An 18,323-nucleotide genomic window follows, 5' to 3' on the forward strand; every position below is an offset into this window, starting at 1 on the left:
ATTTGTAAAATGGAAATAACACTTCCTAGGACTGCTGTGAAGATGAAATAAGATAATGATGTAAAGCATTCAGCACACTGTTTGGCACAGGGTAGGTGCTAAATCCACAGTAACTGATTATTATTGGGTGTAAACTGAGGACTCTTTCCCCTTTTCCCCTTCATCTTTCCTCTAAACCCACCCAAGTTTCCACCCCTTTTGAATTCCGGTCATTTGAAGAGAAATTCTTTCTTTCCCAGAGTACTGATACTAATGATCTAAACTTGGGTTGGATAATCACATTGTGCCATCAACCTCCAGATTATTAGATATTATTTACAAGAAAAATAGGCCTGGAGTTCCTCCCAGACCAAGGACAGAGGCTGCAAATTGAATTTAGAGGGTTGCCAACCTTTAGACCCGGGCTGGAGGCAGGGGCAGCCCACTCTCCTGGTCTTGAAAGCCACAGCAGGCTCTTGTAATTGAGTCACCGCCTGGGATTCAGTAGGACTAATCCATCTATATAATTTCTTCGCCTGGTTTAATGCCATTAACGAAACCGAATTAAGGAGCGGGTGGAGTTGGGTGGGACAAGGGGAAACGGATTTTCTTCATGGGAGTCGCTGCTGCGTCTCCACCGCCAGGCTGGAGCCTATGTTCTGATTAATGGACCGCCCTGAGGACCAAGTCCTGACAGCAGCGACCCCAGTCCCTCAACAGAGCGCCGGGCTTCCGGGTATCCGCGCGCCGAGAAAGGGCCATCGCGGAAAGGGTTTCCCAGGATGTTTCAGGGCCACCCTGTCCCCCCTTCCCTTTCCCAGGCTCTCTCTTCTTCCCCATCCAACCCTCTCTTGTACAATTTCTGAGCAGTTTTCCTTTTAGTTCAAATCTTCAGGGACGTTCCCTGTTTTGTCACTAGCGTGCCCCAGGCGACGTGTCGATCCCTTAATCCCTCTCCAGCACTCGCCCCCAGTCCCACCTTACTCCGTTTGTCTGGGGTTGGCCATCCCGGGTGGTGGGCACTCTGCGCCTAGTTTGCCAGCCAGAGCGACCAGCCCTAGGAGGAGGGGCCTGCGTGCGGGGGGTGGGGGTGGGGTGGGAGGTGGCAGCCGCCGCGGTCAGTTTCACTCTCTGCCCTACTGACACCCAGATCCCAGCGCGCCCTTCTCGCGGAGAGTCCCGCTGTCTCAACTTGGGCAGCTGGCCGGAGGCGAGGAGTCGCCGACTCCCGGACTGAGATTCCACCGCTCGGTGCAGGCACTTGCCAACAGCGGAGTCCCCAAAGTGTAGGTGGCGACCAGCGCGGGCCCAGGCAGCGCTGCGGGGAAGGCGGGCGCCGGGATCAGAGGGGGTAACGGGAGCGGGGCGGGGGGACGGGGGGCGCCGGGCTTCGATCTCGGCGGCCGACAGTGCGAGTCCGCTCCGGCGGCGTTCGCGGGCCCTGCCTGACCCCGGAGGGGCCGGGGGACGCCAGGCTGACACGCTCGCCCGCACTCCTCTGGGCTCGCCTGGGTTTTGCCACCCGGCGGCTGACGTCGGCGCGCCCCTGCCGAGCTCTCCTTTTACTACAGCCCGCCGGCGGCTTTGTGCCGGCCCCGCCCCCCGCGTGCCCACACCTTGTCGTTTATATAGAATGCGCCGCCGTGCCGAATCGCGGCTCTCCGGGACCCGAGAGTTCTTTGGAAGGAGAGCGTAAGCGAGGGAGCGGGCGAGCTCCTAGGGGGTGTGGGTGTAGGGAGACGGAGAGAGCAGGTAAGGGCCGTCGCGTCCCGCTCCTCCGCCCGCCAGCAGCTCGGGACCCCCCTTTGGCAAAATGATAGGAACCTGAAAATTGGTTCAATAGAAAGAAAGAGGCGACCCTCCTCTCTCGATTCTCCGCGGGCGAGGAGCTGCGCGGCTCTGCGGTGTAACAGGCTCACACGTTGCTCATCACATGTTCAAACATTTCCCTTTCGGGGAGGCTCGTCATTTTTAAGTGAATATTTTCGTCTTTGTTTTCATTTTTTTTAACCTTCCTCGCCGTTTTATTTTGATGGAGTTGGCGGCCCGCAGCGGATGGGGAGAGGCGGGGGAAGCGGCCCGCCGGCGCGCGGGCAGCCCACCCAGGCAACTCCCCTCGCGGCCCGCGCCGGCCCGGCGAGCGGCCGGCGCGGAGCCCCGGGAGGCCGGCGGCCGAGCCAGGGAGTCCCAGCCGCACCTCTCGGCGGCCCCGGGGGTGGCAAGCGCGGCTCTCCGCGGGCGGGCGGGGGTGGGCAGGAGCGGCGGGCGCGGGGCGCGGAGGGAGCGCCGCGCCGCTTTGTCTCTGCACTTCTGGAGCCAGGCGAGCGGCTCCTCCCGCGGCCGGCCGCTCGGGCTCGCGGCGGCGGCGGCGGCGACGGCGGCAGCGGCTCCTCCTTCACCCCTCTCCTTTCCTCCCCACTCTCCCGTAGGCAGCGGCGGCGGCGGCAGCGCTGGGGGAAAGCGGCTTCTGCCCGGAGCCACACCGAGGGGAGCTCGCGGTCGTGACTTGCCACCCTAAGCACTCTCCCAAGTCCGGCCCGCTCGGCGAGGACTTCCGTCTCCTGGCCGAACCTTGTCAAGCAAGCTGGGATCTATGAGTGGAAAGGTGACCAAACCCAAAGAGGAGAAAGATGCTTCTAAGGGTAAGCCCGCCCGCCGAGTCCGCCAGCTTCCCTTCCCTTGGTTTCCCTCGCCCACTCGCGTGCGCGCCGCCCTCCGGCGGCTCCCGGCCTCCCTCCCGGAGCCTAAGCTGCCCGTGACCTCTGCGACCCCGGCGAGAAAGGCGGGGGCCGGGCCGCTGGGGGCCCTGGGTTTGCACCACTTTCCCTCCTTCCTCGTGGAATTGTCGCCCCGCGAGTGCCTCCAGCCTCTTCGCTCCCCCTCTGGACGCACCGGGGTGGCGCTGCGGGCAGACGAAGCTGCTGCAGCCGCGAGCGCCGGGAACAGCGCTGCCTCTCACCGGCCGGCCCCCTCTCCGTGCGAGTGCCTGTGTGTGCGTGTGCGCGAGTGTGCATATGTGTGCTGCGCGGGTGCAACATGGTGACATACTCAGGAATCTGCCCCACTCTTAGAACCCAAGCTCGAATCCACCTTCAACCCCCCCCTCTCCCCGCCCCCAATGCAAACAAAGAGCCTGGCCGACACGCACAACCCCTCCCCCCACGCTCCTTTCCCTCTCACGCCCTCCGCTCCCCAACTCTCTACGTCCCCTCCCCAGAAGGCAGGAGCTTGCAACCTTCCACACGCCGCGTGCAAAAGTGAGCGATCCCGGTGCCCCGGCGCCGCCCGCGCTGCGCGTCGGCAGCGCAGCCTCGTCGAGCCCCGGGAGAACAAAGGCTCTTGTCCCCTTGGTACCATTGCCCAGCAGAAGCGGGTCCCCGCGGGAGGGGAGAGTCCCCTCCCTCCACTCTGGGGGGTTTAGCCACCTGGCCCGCGGCGCCCGGCCGCCGGTCCCCCGAAGAGCGCTTCTTGGCCTCGGGCCTCCCACCGGCGGGCTGGGGAGGCGCAGCGGAGCAGGGCTCAGGCCCGGGAGAACTCGGGAGAAGGAAGGGGCGTCCCCCCGACCCCCACCAGTCCTAGCCGTGGCCTTGCTGAGGACCCGGCTTAGCTCCGGAATGTAAGCTGGAGACAGCATCCTTGGAGACCCGGGTGCAGAGAGGCACAGAAGAGGGGGTGTGGTAGAGCCGTGGGGAAACGGCAGGTGCCTTAGGTGCAAGTGTCCGGAATGGCCACAGAGCGGACGCCGGAGTGGGCTGGACCGGCCCGGAGGGCCCCAGGCATGCTGAGCTGCAGCGACCCACGCCGGGTCCACGCTGCTGCAGAAGTGGGGCTGCAGTGGGGGGAGCCCCAGCCTTCGTTCACGGGGCCCCGATTCCTCCTTGAGCCCTGGGGCTCCCTTCCCTCCCACTCCTTTCCCTCTTCCTTTTTCTCATCTCCTCCTTCTCGCCTCTCCCCATCTCTCAAGAGCTTTCTTTCCCGGGAGATTCTAGGGCAGCGTCAGCCCTCCCCCGCGGAAAGTTGTCAAAGTCTTCAGCTCAGGGCCTTTATCCTTGTTTCTAAATGGAGCCGGTTCTCTTCCAACTAGGCGAAGCGCCGACGAGAGGCTCCAGAAGTTTGTGGGGCGTTTAGATCTGCTGTACTAAGGGTCAGTGTTGCCATCGGCTCAAGGCTAGAGGTCACTCCCTTCGGACCCACTGATACCCGCAGGCTGTTTGAGGCGCACAGATTAATTGAAACGGTCACCCGGAAAGTAGAACTCCTGCTACACATTTCCAGAGCTTTCCTAATTGTTGTGCGTTTTAAACAGGCATTCGTATGATAAGAGAAAGTGACTTCCGGGTCGTTAGAAGGTTTTGTTTTCCGTTGAGGGCCCAGACAGGTGAATACAATTGAAGATGGTGGCACCAAATTGACCTAGGCAAGTGATTCCCCTTCTGCATCTCGGAGTATTTCAAGTTTGTTTCTGGAACTTTGGTCCCTGATTTCCATCAGGTGGTTACCTAAGGCTTATTTCAGGCTACCTTTGGGAGGACCCTGAAACCAAATTCATTCACAGAAAATGAGATGCTGTTCTAGGAATATAATTTGTAATTGTCCAGAACGGAGTAACAAGTCTGGAAACATTAGGACAAGTTTCTGTCACTTGAGAATGAAAATTTTTACTAGGCGTATGTCATAACATTTTCTTACATTGACTCACGACATTTGAAACCGAATACCTTTCTGTATGAATTGTGTAATTAGCATTTGGAATTATGGTTGTAATTAGAATAAATTAAAGTAATATTACAAGACAACTTTTAAGAAGGGAGTTTACGTTCCTGAGGAGATGGGAATCTTATGGCTGCTAAGAGCCCGAATCCCATTTCTGTCTTTCTGTTGGTTGTTGAATATAGAGTATTTTCAAAATAGTGAATGCCTAGTAGCCCTTGGTATTTTACCCTTTCAGGTAAATATGTTAAAAGTCTTGTGTGACTAAATTTTAAAGACTACTTTTTATGTTAGAGATGAAAGATACCAAGTCTATTTATATTTTTAGCTAATAAAGTTTATTGACCATATTCATGGAGAGGTTGGGTTATTTACAGATTTCCTATGTATAGAAGTCATGTTTGGATATTTTTAAGCTAAGTGACTCAGGAGCACACTCTGCAACAGATACAGGATTGAACGTTTATTGGGTACTTTGAATATACACACTTAATTTTGAATGATGGTGTGACAAATGATTGAATCAAGTCAAAATTTAGCAACAGTTTGAATGAATTTCATAATGTTTTCAGAGCCTACTGCTCGTTTAAATTCGGCCTCCCACCCCATCACCTGGGGTTGATGCTCACAGCCCATCATAACTGCATAGAAGATTATCACAGAGTACAGTGTTTCTAGACTTTCTAAAGCATAGGTAGCAGGTAATTAGTTATTTTGTGCTGCTTAATGAAATATGGCTTTCAGAGCATATAAATTGCTCTTTGTCTTTTTAAATGATGTTCTTCAACTCATTGAGGTTAAGACCAATGATGGACGATGATGTTTTCTCTAACCTTTTTCAGTAACATAGCCAGACAAGATGGACTGTCCTCTTTGGGAGGCGGGAGGGGAATCTTGATTGTGTTTGAAAGTATTAAAATGGCCTCTTGAGCAGCAAATCATCTTTTGTGTATTTAGGCTTTGCATAAACTTTTTTTTTTAGATTAAGTTCTTTAACATCTACTCTTTTTTAAAAAAATTTATTTATTTATTTTTGGCTGCATTGGGTCTTTGTTGCTACCTGTGGGCTTTCTCTAATTGGTGGCGACGGGGGCTACTCTTCATTGCGGTGCGCGGGCTTCTTAACTGCGGTGGCTTCTCTTGTTGCGGAGCACGGGCTCTAGGTGCGTGGGCTTCAGTAGCTGTGGCACACGGGCTCAGCAGTTGTGGCTGGCGGGCTCTAGAGCGCAGGCTCAGTAGTTGTGGCGCACGGGCTTAGTTGCTCCACGGCATGTGGGATCTTCCCGGACCAGGGCTCGAACCCATGTCCCCTGCATTGGCAGGCGGATTCTTAACCACTGCGCCTCCAGGGAAGTCCCATGCATAAACTTTTAAATTGGCAGATGAATATATAGTTTAGGGCACTCAGCTCCTGAACAGGAGGACCTATTTCCATTTCAGGGAAGAATAACATTTGGTTCTTCAAGCAGATATTCACTTAGCTTTGATTCTCTTCTCTACCTTGTCACATAAGATCTTTTCAGCAGTTCTCTGTTGTAAAAGCACTCAGTTAAGGCTTTGTCTGGTTTACTGCAACCGTGTTCCTGTGGCATTCGGAGACTGTGTAGCCTGTTACAGATAAAATTAAATCGTTTGTAGATTGAGTGAAAGTCCTAGCCAATTCTTGGTTTCAGAACTGTCATTTGGTTTGGGAATTCTCTGGCGGTCCGGCGGTTAGGACTCTGCGCTTCCACTGCAGGGTGCACGGGTTTGATCCCTGGTCCTGGTACTAAGATCCCACGTGCCGCGTGACATGGCCAAAAAAACCCCACAACTGTTATTTGGTTTGTAGTTGGAGTTTGGGTTTGGGTTTGGGTGTGTTTTTTCAGCAACCCCTTCCCTTGTGCTTAGCCTGAGAACCATCGCATCTGGGCAGGTTTAAAGGCCATGTGGGCTGTGGGTTCTCTCTGAGACGGCCAGCACTAACGTCAGGCTGGGTTTCTGCTGGCTGCTGGGCAGTGGAGGACAGTTCCACGCATAGTCCGAGACGCCAGCCGCTTGCACAGCTGTTGCTGTAACAGATTACGTTGCACACGTGCATTTATGGGTGCAGCTCATTTTCAGTTCCCTTCCTGGCCTCTTGCAGTTCCCTTCCTGGCCTTTTCCAGTAGCCTCTCTAATCATACCTAAGAAGGACAGGGCATTGTGGTCAGGCAGCCAGCGTATCAAGTCTTGAACCTGGAAGGCCATTCCAAAAGCTCATCTTGGTCTTGGTAGATTATTGCAGTCGCCTCCGTCAAGTGTCTTTCTCAGACTGGGGCCAGGTGAAGCAGGTGTTTAGAGGTATTTCACCCACAGGAAGTCATGATGTTGGCGACCTCTTATTAAAAACTAGCAGTCAGGGACTTCCCTGGTGGTGCAGTGGTTAAGAATCTGCCTGCCAGTGAAGGGGACACGGGTTCGATCCCTGGTCCGGGAAGATCCCACATGCCGCGGAACAACTAAGCCCGTGCGCCACAACTACTGAGCCTGCGCTCTGGAGCCCGCGAGCCACAACTACCGAGACCCCGTGTGCTGCAACTACTGAAGCCCGCACGCCTAGAGCCCGTGCTCCGCAACCAGAGAAGCCACCGCAGTGAGAAGCCTGCGCACCGCAACGAAGAGTAGCCCCCGCTCGCCGCAACTAGAGAAAGCCCGCGCGCAGCAACGAAGACCCAATGCAGCCAAAATAAATAAATAAATTGGGGGAAAAAACGAGAGAGAGAAAAAAACTTAGCAATCATAATCTCCCTATTACTCATATAGGGGCTTGTTTTTTCACCTGGTGCGTGTCACCATGGACCAGTACGGTATTATGGAGTGTCATAAGCCCCAGATTTGCTTCCGTGGCCGAGATGGTGATCACAGCCTCAGTGAGGGGGTGTGGCCAGGGAGATCTCTAATGAGAAGCGTTGGTCTTTTCTTGGGGATAGGTGCAGAAGATGAGTGCACAGTGTCCCAAAATCCTCGTCATCATTATTTCCAGTGGTGTGCAGCTTCTTTACTGACAGGCCGGAGCAGGAGTGGGATGCGGGTTAGGGGCACTGTATCTTCTTAGCTCTGCTTCCTCTAAGTCTCTTGCCAGTACAGTTCAAATTGTTAAAAGGCGTTAGGATGCATCCTCGGGCTGGAGGTGTGAGGGAGGTTGGAGTCCGAAAGGATGTTGCAGGATGAGCGAGGAGCAGAAAGTGAGCTGTGGGGTTGAGGTCCATGCCTCGTGCGCAGGGACATGTATGGTGGCTCTGAGCACAGAGCTGGAACTGGGAGAGAACTGGAGCCAGGGTCTGGGTGGTAAGCTGGAGGGCTGATTTGTGAGGCAGTCACTAGGGAGAGGAAACTTAACATTCCAGGTCTCTTTGCAGCTGTGCTGTTTTATGTTCAAATCAACTCCTCATTCTGGGAATTACAATCAACACAGAACAACCGGAATGTGTTGCAGTTCTTCAAATATATCCAATAAAAGGCCTTTCTAGTGTCTGCTTCATTATGGCTTGTATTTTTGGAGTTGAGAAATTTGAAAGGAATACAAGATAATTGCCAAGATTAAACAATTCAAAGAGGGAAAAAAAACCTCCCATGAATTAAAGTGTGGCAGGTGGAGGGGATCCTCCATGTCTATTACCGTGCTAAGCTTAACGTGGTCTTTGGAATGCGAAGATTGGGCACATAAATATAGCTTTAGCAATTAGCAGAGAAGACAAATGTCTGCAGAAATCATTGTGTGCAGCCACCCATTTACGTTTCCCTATCCAGAGGATCCAGAAGACATGTTAGCAGCAGGATTTCTCGTCCTGTGTAGCGTGGTTCATCCTCATCAGTCCTCACCAACTCTAGATGTAGCTTATCTATTTGTGATATACCAGTTCTACGAACTCACTTGAATGAGATTTCTGACATTTTAAGACATGACATTTTATCACTTTGGTGAAAGCCATATCTTGATGAAACATTTCTTAGGGGTGTGAATTTCTGGGTAAATGGCACTAATTTCCTAAAGAAAGTGAAATAGTAATCATTATGCCCCCCACTCCAGCCTGCAGGTCTAATTTCTCCTTGAATTGGATGGCCACTTGTTTTTCTCTAAAGCCTTGTTTTCCAGGGTATTAATCCTGAAAATGGGAGTTTTATATTAGAAAAGAGATAAGTTCTTGATTCTTGGGGCACAACGGAAATGTGAAGGACTGTTTTATTAGGGATCTGGGTTTGTAATAAACATTAAGCCTAAATTACAATTACTGTACGTTGAGATTACTGTTAAGCAGTTCTCATGCCCTACTCATGCCTCTGCCCTTGTAAATTACATTTAGCATTGATTTTCAAATGGAAATGGTATTAGTGTCACTGGCTAAGACCCTCCCCACAGGCAGTGGGCAGAGGGTAGTAGGTGTCCTTGCTGAGTCTTTTAAACTGGCAGCACCCTTGGCTTATGTCGGTGTAAGGTTTAGGTTGACGTTCCAGGGGGTGCATTGGGGCTGGGCTGAGCTGAGGCGTTTGCTTGGCCTGCCTGCTCTCAGCCTTGTGCAGAGACTTCAGATTTGGTTTGGACAATCACTGTTGCCCAAAGGAATTCTCAGGTATACATGTCTGTCCTTTATGGAGCCTGTCAGTAGGGCCTGGGAAGAAAGAAAAAAAATCTTCTGGTGAAAGGCAGGCCTGGTCAGAGGCCAAATTATATATAAAAGTTATTAAAAAAAATGGTACGAACCCAATTTCCTTTTGTGTAATTGAAGATTATATACAACATGAACAAATCCTAGGTGTACATCTCCACGAATTTTGACAAATGTTTACACCCACATGATAGAATATTTTCATCACCCCAGAAAGTTTTCTTGTGTCCCTTTCTAATCATTCCCCCTTCAAAGGCAACTACTATTTTGATTTCTGTCATCATATTTTAGTTCTCCCTTTATTGAACTGAATGGAAATGGAATCTCGCAGGATGCACTCTTGGTCCCTGAGACCTAGCCACCTCTCTGGTCAGCATGCTTCCTTTCCCAGTTGACAGCCCTTCTTGTCTTGGCATCTGGTTTCTTGGAAGACCCCACGCTAGGGCACTCAACAGGGTCTTGTACTTGGCAGCCCATAAGGAGCATTTGTTGAATGATCTAGGCAAGGTAGGGAATTCCTTTAATCCAGGGTACGTCTTTTTCATCCTTAATAATGATCATAGTTATTATTATCATTATTATAGTAGCTTCTACATTACGGAGCACTCACTATTTACTAGGCATGCATGATTTTTCTATATATCTCATTTAATCCTCATGACAGCCAAATGAAATAGTGAATAGTATTTATGGACTTCAGAGATGAGAAAATTGAAGTGCAGGGAGATTATGTAGTTTGTACGAGGTCACACAGCTAGTGGGTCCCAAATTACTGGCACAGCACCTGGCATTGAACTAAGGATTGCCAGAGGCAGCGCTTTAACTCCGGGGAATTAATGTCAGTGATTGAGTTTCTGACATCTAGATAGGATGGGGAAGTAATTTTGGTTGGAGTCTTAAAAATAATGTAACCCGAGCGGGACCCTACGGGTCCTGCTGGGGACAGACCCCTCCCCCATATCCTCTGCTGTAGTTCCTCTCTGAAGTACCCAGACAATAGTATCTCATGCATATTTCCTGAGTTTTTCAGATGCTAAAACCCACCAGCAATGGAAGAAGTTAACTACTTGATGATCAGGAGCCCCCAGCCCTTCTGGCGCCTAAGGACTGATTAAAGTTAATTGCCCTGTTACTTCACCATCAAGAGAATTGTGTACGAGCTGATCACACACCCTGTGATCAGCCCCCTCACCTGGCCTTTAAAAATGCTTTGCTGAAGCCCTTTGTGGAGTTTGGGGTTCTGCGCTCCAAACTCTGACGTAGGCACACGAACTTGCATTTGGTAACAGCAGTAGTTTTTTTGAGCACTGACCATATGCCAGGGATTGACATGAAATATCTCAAGCTATCCAAGATAGATATACATACTACTATTATTCCCATTTGACAGATGAGAAAACAGTCCCGGGTTGAGACCCGTAGCTGTGGCACACGGGCTTAGTTGCTCCACGGCATGTGGGATCTTCCCGGACCAGGGCTCGAACCCGTGTCCCCTGCATTGGCAGGCGGATTCTTAACCACTGCACCACCAGGGAAGCCCAGTTGATTCTTTTCTAATCCAGGTTTGCACAAGGACCAAATTACTTGCCGTTTGCCAACGTGGACATGACTAGGAAGAGTTTGCCTATACAGGCATGATTGCTCCATGGCTGTGATCTTTGTGCAGCCAAAGAGATGTCCGAACAGATTTCTTGAGTGACTTATCTATCTCGGGCACTGTGCTGCGCCCCCCCAGAGATGAGAGAAACCCAGTCCTACCTTAAGCCTTAGGGGTGCCCTTTCCTTCCTCTTTGGCCTTGGACATTCTCACTTGTACTTTCCAAAGTGCATCTCTCCTCATTTGGCCATGATTCTGACTTTCAAGATGTAAGCATCTGTCAGTTTGAAAATAATGGTATTTCTTCCCCAGAACTGAGTCTGGGAGCTTGTTTCACCTGTGTTCTATCGATTACACTTCCTCTTAATTCACAACTGGGTAAAACTCCCAATTGTTTATTTATTTATTTTTTCCATTACATGGCATATGCTTTCAGTCTGCCTCTCAGCAGAATCATCTGTCTCGTTTCCCTTCTCTTTCTCTCAACCCCACCCTCTCCTCCTTCCCTCCCTCCCTCCTTTTCTCTCCTGTTCTGCCTCCTTTCTTTTCTTGTCTACAGATGTCAGTGGTTTTCATTAAGTGAATGGGGTTCCTTAGGGTATGCTGGGCTCAGTGGAGGATTCTCATGTCTGGATTTTCTCCCTTGATAGCTATAACTTCAGTAAAAGAAATCCCCCCCCTTAACATGTAGCTCCATGGAAGAAGCATTCCACTACTTATTATATAACTCATTTTAAATGGAAAAATAAAGTGCGAGCTTTATTTCTTATACTGTTTATGCTGCCTTCAGTTTGATAATATTTCCAAAAATATATCTTGTGAACAGAGACATACGCCTTGAACGAGCATTATTAATTATAGTTCTCAAAGTTAAGACTCATGCAGTGTTTCTCTGGTGCTGCAGAACCTAGGTTTAACAGCCGTAATGAACAGTGACGGGTCTATCGCGTGGTTATAGGTAAGTTTAATAACAAATGTGAAACCCAGTTCGCAAAAAAAATCCCTCCAAATTATGTAGGTAGCATGTCTCCTGCTCTTGCACTGGGGGTCAGTAAACAGATCGAGTTCTTCAAATATTTATCTTGCTCTTAAAAGTAGAAGTAAACAAGCTAAAGAAGGCAGGCTGAGCGCAGTTCTTGAATATATGCCTACAGCTATTTTAAGAATCTTCTTTCAACCACGACTTTGAAAGTATTGTGAATTGACCTGCTTCTCTTGCCTTTGATTCTCCATGTGTGTGCTCGCCTCTTCCCTTGGGGGGCTTATTGAAAAGACTTCCAAGAGCTCTTGGATTTGCGTGGTTTTCGGAGCCCTGGGAACAATGTGAGCGGTTCTCCTGGAAACGGGGCCGGCGCTCCTCGTGGCTCTCAGCTCCCGGGAGCGTTTGTTTTCCGACTAACTGGGACCCGACAAGCTCGGACCCGGGCGGGAACGCCGAACGGCCCGGTTAACCGGCGTCCCTCAGTCGCCGCGGATCCGGCCGGCGGGTTGTTTACAAACCTGTGTGCCCATGAGCCTCGTGATGCGGCGGCTGCCGAAAAAAGAAACACAGAAAAGTTGTGTCACGGAAGGTGAAACTTGGCGAAGAAGTGCTCGGCGCCGGGCATGACAAAGCTGCTCGCGGCGGCGGCGGCGTGCAGCCGAGGGCTTTGCCCACCGGCCCCGGGTGCCGGCGGCCCGGCTCGCTCGCGTGGGGACGCCGCCGAGGGGGCGGGGCGCCGGGGGCAGCCCACGGCCTGGAGGTCTAGACCGCGGGCGCTTTGCAGCCAGTGGGAGGCAGCGTTAAGATGGTGGCGGCGGGCGGGGCCGGAGGAAGAGTGTCCTGACCCCCACCCCCCCTCTAGCGATCAGGGCGTCCTTGCCCTGCCTTCGCCTGACCCTCTCGCTGGGCCCCTCAAAGGCGGATACCCTTCAAAGCCTGGAAGTCAGGTCTTGGTCAAACAGAAGTGCTTTGCTTTCTCTGTCTTCTGGTCAATGTTAATTCGGTTTCAGCTGTGTAAAAAACCTAGGATGCATCTTGACCAGAACACCCCTGACCGTTTTGTGTTGGTCTGCTTTTAATATTGCTTATGTTTCGTGGTGTCGATTTTTTTCAGATTACAAAATAATGCATGCAATTTGGAAAATCATAAAAGCATGAAGAAGAAAATATCCCCCAAGGGTCGTACTCCCAGGTTCTTTTTGAGATTATCCTTCCAGTCTTTTTTCTCTGAATTTTATAATACACACGTACACATCTTTAAGTACATATGTGGGATTACACAGTAGATACTATCACCTGCTTTTTTTCCCTCAACACACTGTTAGAATGTTTTTCTATGTCATTAAATAATCTTCCACACTATCATTTTTAGTGCGTGCACTGGGTGTGGATTTGGGGGTGACAAAGGAGAGATGGTCATTTGGAGCCTGTGGTTGTGAAAAGTTTTTCTCTGCTGCCTTGATCTTTCTCACTGGGCACCACAAACATTATTCGTATTTTATAAACGTATATGTACGAATCTGTGCATATATAAAGATACATATATGCATGTATAAATGTATACATATAAAATTAAATGCATGTAGACAAATATGCATATGTCTAAATAAATACACACACAAATATGCTTAGAATAAACCCTGAAAGAATATATATCAAAAGGAGTCTCTGGGTGGTTGGCTTATAGAAGATGTATAGAGGATGTATACGTATATGTATGTTTATTCGTATCTTCTATTTTCTCTACAGTGGATGTATATAATGATCATAATGATATAATGAAAATTAACATAAACAATATATTGCTTATGGATTGTCTTCAAACTGACTCTTCTGCTCCAGCTCTTACCATTTCTTGATCTGGAATGCTCTACTACCTATTATTTCTACGTTTTGTGATCCTTCATGTCCAAGCTTAACCCACATCCTCCAGGAAGCCTCTCTCCCACCCTCCCTACAGGATCTGTTTACCCCTTGCACTGGGCTTCTCGGTTACCCATCTGGCAAGGTCCGTGGACTACTTTGGATAAATCTGATGATGCAGTTTTCATCTGCTCATGTTTTATCTCCCCAACTAGATTTTAAACCTCCTCAAGGGCCCTTTTCACAAAAGAGGTACAGTACTCAGTAAATGTGTTACTTAACCATCACGCTCAGCATCCTTCCTAGGTTTCTTTAAATGCTCTTGTGCCTTTTGAAACTCCAGGCCATATCAGAAGCCCTTAGAATGACAGCAGCAATCCATCTGGATTTAATATTGCTAATTTGATTTGGGGTATAATTTTCACTGTACAGTGGACCATCTTCCAGGTGAAAGTGGCTGCATGGTTAACAGCATGGATTTTAGAAACTTGGGTTCACATATAAGTTCCTCTGCTTAGTCGCTGTATGATCTTGGGCAAATAATCTTCCTAAGCCTCTTCGCAATGGAGATAGTTATATTTCTCTTGAACACGCCTATTTTAAAGATAGAATGAAATAATGTGTGAAAAACAAACATAGAATTTGGTCAATGGTCATATTGATAATATTGTTAAAATAGTAGTGATTTTCGTATTGATTATTCAAGTTAGAGGGTTCTTGTTAAAGGGCTTGTTGGCCATAGAAATAAATCTACAGATTGACACATCTGACAGTCATACTCCAATTTAATGGATTTTAGTTATACAGTCACTGGGGATGGGTTCCAGGACCCCCCACCCCCAGATACCAAAATAAAATCCGTGGATGATCAAGTCCCTTATATAAAATGGTGTAGTATCTGCATATAACCTATGCACGTCCTCCTGTAGACTTTAGATCATCTCTAGATTACTTCTAATACCAAATGTAAATAGTTGTAAATACAATGTAAATGCTATGTAAATAGTTGATGGCCTGGGGCAAATTCAAGTTTGGTTTTTGAAACTTTCTGGAATTAAAAAAAAACGTTTTTTAGATCCATAGTTGGTTGAATCCACAGACGTGGAATTTGTGGATACAGAGTGCCAACTCTACTAATTCGTGTATTAAGTAACTCATCCATTACTTTATCAATAAATATTTGTTGAACCTCCTATGTGACAGCAGTGAGCAGAACACATAATCATCCCGGCTTTCACGGAGCCGATAGTTTAGAGGTTTACTTAGAGGAACCGGACTTTCAGTGCACAAAGCACTCTGTCCCATGTTGGTGATATGTCAAGCAGTGAGTGACCTGGTGCCCATAATAGCCATCCGGGCCCCCGGGCCCTGGCCAGCCCAAACTACCAGGGACGGAACCTGGGTGAAGTTGGACATGGGTTATTCATCTTTGGTCCAGGGACCACTAGCGCTGAGGTTCCTAAACCTGCTTGGGCATCAGCACCACCTTCCACCACATACGTCTCCACCATGAGAATTCGACTCAGTAGATCTGAGTATGGGGCTTATGAACCCATATGGTTTATAAATCTCCTTAAGTGATTCGAACGCACAGCCAATTATGGGGCTTACTGCTCCTGAGCAGTGTTTCTCTAGCTTGCAGGAAGTTAACAGTCACCTGTAGGGTTTGTTAAAAAACAAAAACAAAAAAACTACCCCTCCCCCTGACCTGCTGACAAAGAACTTTAGGAAGAGAGTTTGGTACTGTGAATTGTAAATCAGCATCTGGGTGATTCTTATCATTGAGCAAGTTGGGGAAACACTGTCCCAGAGACATCAAAGGACCCCTGGCTATTATGTGTAAATGTGCATTTTTCCGGTGGTGGCATCCATAGCTTTCAGCAGATTCTCAGAGGGTTCAGCATCTCCAGAAATAGCCCTGAGCTCTGTGCCCAGCATTGTCGCCCATGAACTGTGTGCACTGGGTCCTCAGTTTTCTCAGCCCTACTCATCCTCCCCAGGCAGATGTTCTGTTTGGAAGCCTCCTTTCTCCATTCTTGCTCCTTTCTCTCTTGTCAGGCTGGCCTCCGTTCTTTCTGTTGCTTCCAGGAAGAGAATTTCAAAGCCTTGGGCCCTTCCAGAGAGGGCGGGGCTGGGAGGGAGCTCTGGGGATGCCATCCAGAGCTGGCCATCCCAGCATAGCTGTGAGAATGGTGGAGGTCAGTGAGCAGTTATTTTGACCCTTCTGGGGGCTGGACCTCAATGGATCTTCATGTGGGGGGATAAGGGTCTGGAAAGTGCGACTTCTAAGATAATCCTTTGCCAGTCCAGAGCGGGTGGGCAAGGGCATTCCCCCTTCTTGGTACCACTTTCCTGCCTGTACGTGGCAGGAGGTGGGGCGGGGTGGGATTGCAAGGGTTGGGCCAGGCTCAGACACTTCCCTACTTGGTCTCCCCCAGGCAGCCAGCAGTGTCGCTGTCACTGGTTCATGAGCAGTCAGGTGCATTGACCTATTACTGCTAGTTACTTTGAGTTATAAATGGTTTTTATTTCCCCTGTGGAATTGGGGATTCAGGCTGTATAGAACGACCCGATTTGTATCACAAGAGCCTTTGGGACTTTGACAGATTTCACCACTTAAAAAACACAGCTTTTTGTCTCTACCCCACTGGACATAAAAGCAATCTTTGAATTTATGGAACAAAGAGCATATCTTTAAACGGCAGTGCACACAGAAAGGGAGGAAAGGGAAGTAAGACAGTTCGTCCTGTTTTCTGAGGCCATTGTCTCCAGGCAAGTGACAAAACTGAATACGCTGAAAAATCTTGTATTGATTTTTTAGTGCACAGGCATCTCCCTAGGATCTGAAAACCTGGTAGAAGATAATAAACTTGTTCTCCTGCCTTTGAGCCAGGAGTTGAGTTGCTTGGTTTACTGAGGGTGAGATTTTGACTAGGGTGCCTCTCGCTTGACCATATTGATAGAGAAGAGGCTCGCTTTCTGAAAGCCTGATATATACAGATTGGATTTAAATGGTGGATGGGGAGGTCATTGCGATATTGAAGGACTTACTGTTTTATGAAAAGGTTTTCTTTTCATAGCATCATCTCTGGTGTATCTGAATGTTTCTTTACGGATCAAGGATTACTTCATTAAAAATAAAGAAATAAAGGCCAAGGCTAGAGGTCTCTTGTTGAAGCATTTGGGCTTCCTGCAGTTCTCATTATAAGCTATTGCTCGCAGTGGCTGTTTTCACTTCCCAGGTTCTTTTTAAAAATCTTCATTTTTACTTTTCATTGTGGGAAAATATACAGTGATTTTTTTTAAAGTGTACAGTTCTGTGGCGTTATGCGCACTCACGTTGTTCTGCGACCGTCACCGCCATACTTCCAAGATTCGTTTTTTTAGAATTGTATATATTTTTTTATAAGGCAGATTCTTATTAGTTATCCATTTTATACATATTAGTGTATACATGTCAATCCCAATCTCCCAATTCATCACACAACCCCCCTGCCCCCGCCACTTTCCCGCCTTGGGCCCCATACGTTCGTTCTCTGCATCTGTGTCTCAATTTCTGCCCTGCAAACTGGTTCATCTGTACCATTTTTCTAGGTTCCGCATATATGCGTTAATATACCATATTTGTTTTTCTCTTTCAGGCTTACTTCACTTTGTATAACAGTCTCTAGATCCATCCACGTCTCTACAAATGACCCAATTTCGTTCCTTGTTATGGCTGAGTAATATTCCATTGTATATATGTACCACTTCTTCTTTATCCATTGGTCTGCCGATGGGCATTTAGGTTGCTTCCATGATCCGGCTATTGTAAACAGTGCTGCAATGAGCATTGGGATGCATGTGTCCTTTTGAATTATGGTTTTCTCTGGGTATATGCCCAGTAGTGGCATTGCTGGGTCATATGTTAATTCTCTTTTTATTTTTTTAAGGAACCTCCATACTGTTCTCCATAGTGCCTGTATCAATGTACATTGCCACCAACAGTGCAAGAGGGTTCCCTTTTCTCCATACCCTCTCCAGCATTTGTTGTTTGTAGATTTTCTGACGATGCCCATTCTAACTGGTGTGAGGTGATATCTCCCTGTAGTTCTGATTTGCATTTCTCTAATAATTCGTGATGTTGAGCAGCTTTCCATGTGCTTCTTGGCCATCTGTATGTCTTTTTTGGAGAAATGTCTATTTAGGTCTTCTGCCCATTTTTGGATTGGGTTGTTTGTTTTTTTAATATTGAGCTGCATGAGCTATTTATATATTTTGGAGATTAATCCTTTGTCCGTTGATTCATTTACAAATATTTTCTCCCATTCTGAGGGCTGTCCTTTCGTCTTGTTTATGGTTTGCGTTGCTGTGCAAAAGCTTTGAAGTTTCATTAGGTCCCATTTGTTTATTTTTGTTTTTATCTCCATGACTCTAGGAGATGGATCAAAAAAGATCTTGCTGTGATTTATGTCAAAGAGTGTTCTGCCTATGTTGTCCTCTAAGAGTTTTATAGTGTCCGGTCTTACATTTAGCTCTCTAATCCATTTTGAGTTTATTTTTGTGTATGGTGTCAGGGAGTGTT

The 18,323-nt window shown here is 48.5% G+C and overlaps 1 protein-coding gene across 4 annotated transcripts in view; it reads left to right on the plus strand.

Annotated features, from left to right (window-relative positions):
* Positions 1-18,323, plus strand: part of FGF13 (fibroblast growth factor 13) — a 525,768-nt gene that overhangs the window by 20,803 nt on the left and 486,642 nt on the right. For 2 of the 4 annotated variants that reach the window (XM_073799664.1, XM_073799666.1), the window contains exons 1-2: positions 1,131-1,265; positions 2,409-2,621. In XM_073799664.1, the coding sequence (XP_073655765.1) occupies positions 2,573-2,621 (49 nt within the window). In that variant the 5' untranslated portion in view covers positions 1,131-1,265; positions 2,409-2,572. Of the gene's footprint in view, positions 1-1,130; positions 1,266-1,607; positions 1,672-2,408; positions 2,622-18,323 lie in introns of those variants that run through there. The other 2 variants (XM_073799665.1, XM_033849510.2) reach the window with 2 other exon arrangements.

The sequence above is a fragment of the Tursiops truncatus genome, chromosome X (assembly GCF_011762595.2).
Source record: "Tursiops truncatus isolate mTurTru1 chromosome X, mTurTru1.mat.Y, whole genome shotgun sequence".
Lineage (NCBI taxonomy): Eukaryota > Metazoa > Chordata > Mammalia > Artiodactyla > Delphinidae > Tursiops > Tursiops truncatus.